General features: G+C 46.2%; 1 protein-coding gene across 1 annotated transcript in view; it reads left to right on the top strand.

Annotated features, from left to right (window-relative positions):
• The window catches only part of LOC121271310 (procollagen galactosyltransferase 1-like), a 56,140-nt gene extending 49,039 nt beyond the window's left edge, over positions 1-7,101 (top strand). The window contains exons 11-12 of the mRNA XM_041177206.1: positions 1,168-1,374; positions 3,150-7,101. Coding sequence (XP_041033140.1) covers positions 1,168-1,374; positions 3,150-3,417 — 475 coding nt within the window. The 3' untranslated portion in view covers positions 3,418-7,101. The remainder of the gene's footprint in view (positions 1-1,167; positions 1,375-3,149) is intronic.
• Positions 7,102-11,419: the final 4,318 nt, after the last annotated feature.

An 11,419-nucleotide genomic window follows, 5' to 3' on the forward strand; every position in this document is an offset into this window, starting at 1 on the left:
TTCATTGGACAGATGTTTGCTGACAGCACTTAGGCAAAAAGACTTTAGCAATCTGAGGACATCCTAAAGCATTTTACAGCCAATTGTTTTTTTTTGTGTAGTCACTATTGTAATGTAGGAAATGTGGCAGGCAGCCAGTTTGCACACAGCCAGCTCCCATAAACAGCAAGGCGATAATGTTTTGGTGACAATGATTGAAGCATAAGTATTGGCTGGGACACCAGGGAGAACTCTCCAGCTCTTCAGAATAAAGCCATGGGATCTTTTATATCCACCTGAGAGGGCAGACAGGGCTTCGTTTTAACATGATGTCTACAAGGTGAATCTGCGGGAATAGTACAGAGTGAGACTGCATAGGGGGAGACAGTGGCCCTGGTTAATGCGCTGGGGATACCATGGCAACTGGTGGAATTTAAATTCAATTAATAAACCTGGGGCATAAAGCTAGTTTCAATAATGGTGACCATGACAACCATCTTCGATAGTTGAAAGAACCCATCTGGTTCTTTCCAGAAGGACATTCCCTAATGTCCTTTAGGGAAGGAAATCTGCCGTCTTTACCTGGTCTGGCCGACATGTGACTCCAGATGTGTCAGTTGCCCCCTGAAATGGCCTAGCAAACTGCTCAGTTCAAGGGCAGTTAAGGATGGGCAACATATGCTGGCCTTGACAGTGACGCCCACATCCCACCAAAGGGTTAAAAAGAAAATCTCCAAAAGTGCAGCATTCCCTTAGTACTGCACTGGAATGTTAGCCTGGGTTTTGCACTCAAGTCTCTGGTTGGAGCCACAACCTTCTGTTTTGAAGGCGATGCTGCTACTCATTCAGCCAAGACTGACAATTTGGAACACAAAGTGGAGAATCTCATCCAGCGTTGGAAATCCCCATAATGCGTATTATTTATTTTACTCTTTATCTCTAAATGCATGTTTTCAATTTATCTTCCTTTCATTCCCTTGCTTCTTTTTATACCTTGGCTTTCTTTTATGATCAGTTTCTTCATTGACAGCCTGGCCTTGATCTTCTGTAAGTTTTCTCACTTGGTTCCTCCCAGGATCCCACCCTCGTTTCACGTTTGCCTGCGTTATTTTGAAATTTATCTCCCCTCTGTTTTAACCTCTGCAGCTCCTTTTCTTTAACAGGATCCCCTGTTTCTGCTTCCTGCAGCTACATTGGCCGAAAGCGGATGCAAGTGGATCATCCGGAGAGGCCGGTGCCCGGGGTCCGGAATTTGGTCGAGGCCGATTACTCCTACTGGACTCTTGGATACGCCCTCTCGCTCCAGGGGGCGAGAAAACTCCTTGACGCCAAACCATTTGATAAGATGTTGCCCGTGGATGAGTTTCTGCCCGTGATGTACAACAAACACCCTGTGTACGTACTGCGAGCTCACAGACTGACCTTCTACTGAGCTGTCCTTGTTCTGAAACAAAAGGGGGAGGGCTGGGGAAAGCAGGCACTGGTCTGTGGGTGAAGTATTAATAGGCTGAACAGATCCAAGAATGGAAGGAGTTCACGCTCTTCCCTCTCCTTACCTTTGGGTTAAAATCAAGACACATGCAAGATGCTTAACTTGAAGCATGGTAACCTGAAGCGAGGCGCAGTTAACTCAGTTGACTAGATGGCTAACATTTGGTTCAGAATGATGCCATCAGTGCAGTTTTAATTCCTATTCTGGGTGAGGTAGACTTAGCACCTGCCTCCTCGCCTTTTCATGCTTGAGTGTGGTGTGGTGCTCCTCAAGCTATGTAATCATATATGTCTCTCTCTCTAATAGAGAAGGATGCCTACAGTCCTTCGTGGACTAGGGCTAGTTACCAACCTGCCTAACCTGAGGGGAGTGTAGTACAGGGGAGAATAGTTGATGAATGCACAGCAGCATGTTACTTGCAGTCTAGTGAGAGATAGTGCAGCAGTTTGCTCTTATGGAGTGCGAGAGGCTGTTGGAGGTGTGCAGGCCTGGTGAGTATGTGGTAAATACCTGCATCAAAATAAAATTGCCCAGTAAAAACTGTCTCCTAACATCCTTTAAAGCAACTGTGCTCTCTTGACTTCCTTCTAGGCTGTTGTAAATTGTGGGGGAAATTTGCAGCTGATTTGGGGGTTGGGGAAGGTTTGATGGAGGAGAGTGAGAAGGATCCTAAAAAATGATAGGTCACTGTAAATAGTGAGAAGCTAGCAACTGTGGAGTAGAAAGCTTTGGGAGTCCCAAGTATAGAAATCACCTAAAGCCGGTGAACAGGTACAAAAGTTAAAAAGCTACTGAAGTGTTCATCTTTATCTCAAGAAGGCTGAAGTTATATTCCAGCTGTACAGAGCTCTGCATCTGGAGTACTGCATTCAGTTCAGGATGCTGCATCTCAGGAAGGATGTATCGACCTTGGGAGTGGATACAGTGCCAGGATGATACTGGAGCTAAAGGGTTAAAATATGCGGCCATGCTGCATTGATTTGGCTTATATGCCCTTGAATTTAGATGATTATGGGCTTATCTAGTTGGTGTTTCAGGTGAATAAAGAAATTGAGAGGGTGAGGAGAGAAGAATGATTTCCATCGGTGGGGAGTCCAGAACAAGGAGCCATAACCTTAAAATTAGAACAGGGCCGTTCTGGGGTGATGTTCAGAAGCTCTTGTTTACACGAAGGGTATGGACATCTGGAATTTGCTCCCCTAAAAAGCTGTTGACGTTGGGGGTGATGGTGGAGGAGGGGTGGTGGGGGGGGAACACGGGAACAGTGTCAGTTGAACATTTCAAAATACAGATTGATAGCTTTTTGTTGGGAGAAGTTTATTAAGGGTTACAGAAGCATGGTGGATGGATTAAGATCAGATGCAGATCAGCCATGATCTAACTGGATGTTCAAATGGACTTGAGGGGCTGAATGGCCTCCTATGTTGCTAAAATATGTGTCTCTGAATCTGTTTTAAAGGGACAGCCCACTCTCTGACTTCTTGGTTAGGCTGGTATAGCCTTGGCATGTGAGTGTGATTAATTCAAAAGCAGTCAGGATGAATTGCATCTAAAGCCGATTCTCATTCCTAGGATGCTCTTCCTTTTCGCTTGCTCCTGCCTTGCGTTTTTCCAGTTGCTTTTCGTGTCCCTCCCCTTTGGCCTGTTGAAACTTGGCAGCTTTCTGTTCCTCCGTTAGGTCAGAGTACATGGATCACTTTGAGAAGCGCAACCTGAGGGCTTTCTCTGTGGAGCCGCTCCTCATCTACCCCACACATTACACGGGCGACCCGGGCTATGTGAGTGACACGGAGACCTCCACGGTCTGGGACAACGAGAAGCTGAAGACGGATTGGGACCGTGCCAAGTCGCAGAAGACCAAGGAACAGGCAAAGATCCGGGAAGCAGCACAGAACCTGGACGTGTCGCACTCCCCGATTGACTCGGCCTCCAGGGACGAGCTGTGACCGACGGTCTGTACCAGCGCTCAGTGGCGAATTGCGGATGGGCCAAGCGGAATAAGCGGGAACAGGGAAGTGACCCACGTTCAAATGGTTTGGAATGACCTCTTAACCCCGGCTACACTCGGTATCGTCCTTCACTGTGGTTTTCAGGGTGGGTGGGGGTTGTACTGACTAACTGTTAATTGCTGACTAAGTTGTAATGTGCCTCAATGTATATTAATAGTTAGGTATACACGATTCACCTCAAAAGGACTGAATACCTCACAGGGCCACTGCTATGAGTGAGTTGCATGTTTCCTTGTGCTATAAATTTGGCAGGGTAGGTATGCGACTTAGGCAGCAATGCAATACACATCGAGTCGGTCATCCATTATACACTTGGCCAACTGTTCAATTGCATGACTTTAATACATTGGCGTGTCAAGCGGGGACTGTATAATGGAGGTCCTGACATGGTACTGCATAACTTGTGTTGCTGCCCTAAGGCGTCCTTCTGCTCTGCTGTCTCAAAAGTTCTGTTTATATTACAAATGTAATACAAATAACATAACATGTATTTTTGTTGCAGCTATTTCACCCTTTGGTGCTCTTCTCACTGCATTCGACATGGTTTCCGCCTCGCTGCAGGTTTTATCGGTTGCCTAGAGATCCCGTCAGTCATAGCCTTGGTAATGGCGTCTCATTTCTAACCTGTCAGGTTTGCTGTAGCCCTATTAATAGGTTCTGGGAAATGAGTTGGCGAGAAAATTAGCTTCAGATCCTGTATCTGAATAAACAATAATGTAACAAATTTCGCCCCCACCCCTGTCTCATCCCAACACAGAGAGTATAACTGTGGGGTGACCCACCTAAGAGGAATCACTGCTCACGAGAGATAGCAATATGGGCAATGGCCCACGTGAAGGTAATGTGTGATCACTGCCCCAACCCTGTGCTTATAGCCTGCAGATAAATGAAGGTGAGATATCGATCGGCTTAAATTGTCTAATTTAGTGGTGGAACAGGTTAGCAGGACTGAATGGCCCTGTTCTTGTGTTCTCCGCACCAGCATTATCAATATGGTTAGAACCTACATACAACTGGTATTAGTGCAGTGAATGCCCCTGTATATTGGTTATAAACGTGGACAGTGCTTCCGTTTGAAGGGCGTAAATTGTGATTTTTGGGATTCATTTTGATTTCAGACAAGAATAGGGAAAATTTGTTGTGAAAATGCGGAGAGTTGGTTGATGCGTGGCTGATGTTGAACATTTATACTCTCGTTGGAAGTCAAAATTACGCTTAGGGAGTTGTGTAGGCAGTGGGTAGCTTCAAATCATTTCACAGACCCAGCAACTGCTAAATCTATTACTAATCTCTTGGCCTCCCCGTCTGACACGTATCTAAGGTTTTAAATTCCTGGATCCAACTGCTGTTAAAGTTTATTGCACTGCCTTGTCACCATGGAGATACCAGATGGCCAGAACATGAGTCAGTTTTATTTCTGCTTCTTAAAAAAATGTTCTCTATTTTTCGCTCATCCTGGATTCTCGAAACTCAAGCACATTTTTCAACAGAAACAGTCTAGACTCTAGGACAGGTCTGTAGTTACTCAGCAAGCGTGCCTTGTAGGAGTTGGCAGTCCTGGTCTTCCTAGGACATGATTATATCCAACAAGTTACTGCTAGTACAAGGAACAATACTACTCTCAATGTACTTGGGTTAAGTACGTTGACAGAAAAGATCATTATGGTCTATTTATTTGGTCCTAAACTCACTCTCATTACGTCTTTTTCCAAAAATTTACATAGCTCCTGCTGTTACCCTTTTCTACACTCTCACTTTTGCTTATTCTACATATTCCCTCCCCACTGTGTGAAGAAGTTTAATCCAAGCTGTGTGTTCATCTTCCCTCATCTCAGCTCGTCTGCGTCCCCACCTACCCTCCAGCCGGTTACGGAGCTTAACGTTATGATCCAGCTTATCTGTCCCCTCAGAATCTCGAAAACTTTCCCAAGATTTCTCTCAGTGCAACCCAGGGGTATCTGCCTAGATCCACATGCTGAAGTCCCGGAGTGGGGATCAAACCTTCTGGCACAGAAATGAGAGCTCGACCAACTGAGCCCAATTGCAAAGATGAAATTATTTAGGAAATTGGGTGAAGTTTGAATGTTGAATTTCCACAGGGCTTCTGAGAACTGATGCACCATTAATTCGGTGGACTATGGATCACATGGGGTTACACAGCACGGAAACAGGCCTTTCAGCCCAGCCAGTCCATGCTGGGAGAATCCCTGTGGAAACTCACCTTCCTGACCCCCGATGTCACAGCTGTTGTCTAACTTGGGCACAAAAAAAATACAGTACAAGGTACCGGACAGAGTGTAACAGCTCCCTGGCATCTGATGAAATAACTTGTCATCCTCCAGAAATCGATGGCCTTTATCAAGTAAGCCTAGATCTTGTCCTCTAATCTTCCTTCCATCCATATGGAAGCTTCTACAATGCACTTCACCACATGACCCAGCCTAAGTTAAAAGATGTCTGTGGTCGCTTCCCTGCCACCCTACCCTTAGGGAACCCGGTACCGAATGTATTGGAAGAGTATTGGGGACTGGCAGAACTTTCCCCCGATGTCCAGCATGATAACGAACCAGCAATCGTCACCCAGTTCCTTTACATCTGCAGACTCACATTTTAGTTGGCCCCACACAGCAGGCTGAAGCAAAGAAAGCTAGGTCATTGTTTAAGGCACAGATTTTTCATCTGATTTCAGGTATGTACTTTTCATCGCTCTGCCCCCAATGCTGCAGTCTCTTCCCTGTGTCTGGATAACCAGAACTGGACACCGCATTCGAGGTGCAGTCTAACCATTTGGTTGGACATGTTGTGTTCACTAAGTGCCCAAGATCTTTTCCAACATCACCTTTAGTTATTGCAACAGATGTTTGCATTGGCCTGCATTAAGTTTCCTCTCCCAGTTCTACCCACTTGTATATTTTGCCACCTCTGAGCTCTTCCTTCCAATTCCACTGCCCCTACCCGTTTGACCAGGTTGCACTGGCTTTTGTAGTCTAACTCATTGATGGAAATCAGAAATTCTAGTGTTCCCAACAATGTTCCTTGGGTCACTCCACACGGTACTACCTCTCCCACCCTGACATTACTTCTGTAAATTAGGTGCCTGTTGGTGCCTACCCTACCGCCTATGGGGCTGTAGCCTAGCAAGAGTCAGTGCCTTCAGAAGACGTCAGGGGGAAAACTGAGGAGTAACATTATCTACAGCTGCTCTTTCCTGACTGAAATAACCAATGCCAACATTGCCTTTCCTAAACAACAACTCCCTTCCTCTCTCATGTTCCTATAAATTGGCTCAGTGGATATTGGATCAGCACTGATGATACAAATTAAGTGACACGGCTGTGAGTTTTATAACTACATGGTGCTTTATTGCAGCCAAATGTACAAATAGAGGATTTTTAAAAATAATTTCTTGAAGAGTTTGTACTTCAAAAGCAGAGTTTTTTATAAAATGGACAGGGTTTTCAGAGATGAATGCCGAGTCTGCCTGTGTTATGGCTCAATTGCCTCTGACATCATCCATTATCCTAGCAATGCCTAGGAATTTTTGATGTTATTTAATATTTCCCATTTTCTGTGTTTATATCAATGTTTACTTTGCAATTTACAATAAAGATTTTATACAAACACAGCTTTCTCATTTTTTCGATGCCCGTTCTCAGTTGAGGATATAATCCCAGAAAAATCCACTTGGCCAGTGTGCCCTACAGCACAGGGTCAATGGACCATGCACCACCCAGTTATTCAACGTGCCCTGTGACTCAACCAGTGGATGCTATAGCACTAGACTATTTAGCAATGGGCACTATAGCATTAGGCCAATGGAACCTATGCCACCCAGTCATCTAGTGTCTGTAGCACTCGACATAATCAGTCAAGCTTGTAACATGACTTAATTACATTTGTAACTAGAAGTAATATACATTCATATGCAAGAACCCATTCTCTGCAAACAAAAGGAATATGTTCAAGCCTTGCACCTTTTTTGAATTAACCAGGAGCTTGGGGAGCCAAGAGCTCCCCGTTGCTTTTTTCATGGCAATGCCTCAGTCAATCAGAGTCAACTTGCTAGCCAATCAGAACCCTTTTCTTTGATAGTATAAATTGTTGTGATTGTTTGAAATTTGGCATTCTTGTGTTTGTCCTGATGAATGCAAGATGAAAAGCTTTGGCAACATGTCTCTCAAATAATATTTAAGTTCTGTACTACGAAGTGATGACAGGCTAAAGTGACTCTAGGCCAAAAGTCCAAATTCTAATGTTTGAATACTTTGACCCAGGATAAACCTGATGTCAGCACTGGCATTGATCACAGTAGGAGACAACATGAGAATTAGGGCTATGATTCATCTGGCTGTTGACTGCTAGCTTGGCTGGGCTTTCTTGCATACAGTGCCAGGTGACTATTGTCAGTTGCTTCAGTTCCAATTAACATCACTCAGTTTTCACTCTACCCTTACTTGTTCTGCCAGTTCAGTCACTGATGTCTCACAACCCATAGCGCTCAACCTGTGACACTCTTGAGTTCACAGTCCAGATACAGCCAACTCTCTGCTACAGGTACTACATTGGCCGCTCTAACGCTGTATGGCTCCTATGTATGACATTCAAGGAGAAGTGAGTGCCAGTCAGCCATACCACAATCAAGAGTTTCAGCCAGTGGGTGGACAGTGAACTGAGTGCTACAGGATGAGTACTGGAGGGTGAGACATCTGGGACTGATGAGGTAGAAGAAGTGAATGCAGAGTATTGACAGATAACACTTGATCCCCTGGACTGGTTTTGATTCCTTGAATGGGGGGTTGGAGAGGAATTTCCCAGACTATTTTTCTCTATTGTTCCTGGGTTTTTTTTCATGTTTTTGCCACACCCAGACTCTAGGGTGGGTTGGGGGGCGGTGGGGGGGGGTGGGGGGGGGTTGCCAACTGTGATTAAATATGTTCCTGGAGGTGTCATCACATGACTTGCTCCCACACTCCAGCCATTAGTTGGCCAACACATTCATCCTTGTGACACACTGCTACCTTATGCCAATTGGAAAGCAAAATGACTCATTATCCAATTGCCTGATGCTTGACTATCAACCAAACAGCCTCTCTTCCCCCCCCCCACCCCCCACCATTTTCAATATATTTTATATAAGGTAAAGAGGAATGTTCAGAGAAAATGACAAAAATAATCTTTTTTCAAGTCCTGATGATTTTTCTTCAGGGTTGCACACAGGTTGATCTTCAATTCCTGGAGGCTCCTGGCCAGTCCTGGAGGGTCGGTAATCCAGGGGAGGGTGGCAGTATATTTTCTTGATTTCAGCCATTTGACCCTCAGGTTTTGAGTGATCCTGCAACCTTCTCTCCTTCAGGGTGTAGGCATAAATGAAAATAAAAACTAACAGAAAAAGTTAAATCAGATACAAGTTAACTATGATAGGAACAGAAATTTGTTTTTGTATTATGCCATATTTTAAGAGTCAGGGCCAAAATCCACCCCCCCCCCCCCCCCCCCCCACACACACACACACACACACATACCTTAAAGCAGCTTATATTTCACCCCTTCCTAGGGTTCACCTAGTTTTGTTGAAGGGTCATGAGGACTCGAAATGTCAACTCTTTTCTTCTCTGCTGATGCTGCCAGACCTGCTGAGTTTTTCCAGGTAATTCTGTTTTTGTTTTGGATTTCCAGCATCCACAGTTTTTTGTTTTTTTCACCCCTCATGTTTCGAACCAACCCAGGATTACAGGTATCTCCGGGACATAAAACATTTCTCGGACTGCTGTTCCCGTCACATTCTGAGCTCCACACTCAGTGCCATGCGCCGCCATATGAACACACTCGACCTCTCCCTCCAGCAGCACCGCCGTACCCTTTTTCAAAGCTGCGCGTGCCCCCAGTTTCATTTTAATTGACTGCCACTGCTCTTCAAGAAATGCCTTCCTTGAAGAAGTTTTGTTTGTCTCTGCGACAAGATTTCCATATCTCTCTTTTGCCTTGCTCACCTTCATTGCTTTCCATTTCTCTCCTGGTGTTTGACAAGGTGTTTACTAAAACCCTCTTTCACAGCCATATCTCCTTTCTCAGTGACTGTCTCCGTCTCCGACTTACCCCGTGTGGATTTCAACTGAAATTCCACCCCTCATGTTTCGAACCAACCCAGGATTACAGGTATCTCCGGGACATAAAACATATCTCGGACTGCTGTTCCCGTCATATTCTGAGCTCCACACTCAGTGCCATGCGCCGCCATATGAACACACTCGACCTCTCCCTCCAGCAGCACCGCCGTACCCTTTTTCAAAGCTGCGCGTGCCCCCAGTTTCATTTTATCCTTCGGCTCATCCGACGCCTCAACAAGAAACTTTTTCTCTTTCTCTCAAGTGTTAAGGAACGCAAGCTCCAACAACTCATCGACACCAATACCCATCTAGGACCCTCCACCCCTGCCTGTCCCTCCGTCCCCACCCCATCTTCCAATCCCAGCCCCAGCCGTGTATTCACTATACCCCCTGACCTTCCCCTCTCCGATGCTGAACGTTCAGTGCTCAGCAAAGGACTTAGTTTCATACCCCTACGCCCTCACCTCAATGAATTTCGGGCTCGGCACGACGCTGAACTCTTCTTCCGCCATCTCCGTCTCCAGGCTCACTTCTTTGGGCAGGAGTCCTCTCCCAGTTCAACGGATCCTTTCACCCACCTCCAATATTCTCCCTCCACCTGGATTCTTACCTTCTCTTGATCTTTTCATCGAGAACTGTCGGCACGACATTAGTCGTCTCAATTTCTCTGCTCCTCTCACCCATTCTAATCTCTCTCTCTCTGAACTTACTGCACTCCATTCTCTCAGGTCCAACCCTGACATTGTCATCAAACCCGCTGACAAGGGTGGTGCTGTTGTCAGTGCACTGACCCCTACCTCGCGGAGGCTGAGCGTCAACTCGCAGACACTACCTCCTACCTCTCCCTGGACCATGACCCCACCACTGAACATCAAGCCATTGTTTCCAGGACTGTCACTGACCTCATCTCCTCTGGGGATCTTCCTCCCACAGCTTCCAACCTGATAGTCGCCCAACCTCTCTCTCCCCTTATCCAGTCCCTTCCCACCTACATCCGTGATTCCTCTGACACCTTACGTCACATCAACAATTTCCAGTTCCCTGGCCCCAACCGCTTCCTCTTCACCATGGACGTCCAATCCCTCTACACCTCCAAACCCCAACAGGATGGTCTGAGGGCCCTTAGCTTCTTCCTCAAACAGAGGCCCGAACAATCCCCATCCACCACTACTCTCCTCCGTCTGGCTGAACTTCTTCTCACACTGAACCTCTCACTTCCTCTAAATAAAAGGTGTGGTTATGGGTACCCACATGGACCCCAGCTATGCCTGTCTCTTTATGGGGTATGTGGAATGCTCCTTGTTCCAGTCCTACTCTGGCCTCCTTCCACAACTCTTTCTCCGGTACATCGATGATTACTTCGGTGCTGCTTCATGCTCTTGTCGGGACTTGGAAAAATTTGTTAATTTTGCTTCCAATCTCCACCCCTCCATCATTTTCACGTGGTCCATCTCTGACACTTCCCTTCCCTTCCTTGACCTTTCTGTCTCAATCTCTGGTGATAGACTGTCCACCAATATCCATTACAAGCCTACCGACTCCCACAGCTACCTTGACTACAGCTCCTCACACCCCGCTTCCTGTAAGGACTCCATCCCATTCTCTCAGTTCCTTCGCCTCCGTCGCATCTGTTCCGATGATGCTACCTTCAAAAACAGTTCCTCTGATATGTTCTCCTTCTTCTTTAACCGAGGTTTTCCACCCACGGTCGTTGACAGGGCCCTCAACCATGTCCGGCCCATCTCCCGTGCATCTGCCCTCACGCCTTCTCCTCCCTCTCAGAAACATGATAGGGTCCCCCTTTTCCTCACTTATCACTCCACCAGCCTCTG

Source organism: Carcharodon carcharias, chromosome 30, assembly GCF_017639515.1.
Source record: "Carcharodon carcharias isolate sCarCar2 chromosome 30, sCarCar2.pri, whole genome shotgun sequence".
In the NCBI taxonomy this organism is placed as follows: domain Eukaryota; kingdom Metazoa; phylum Chordata; class Chondrichthyes; order Lamniformes; family Lamnidae; genus Carcharodon; species Carcharodon carcharias.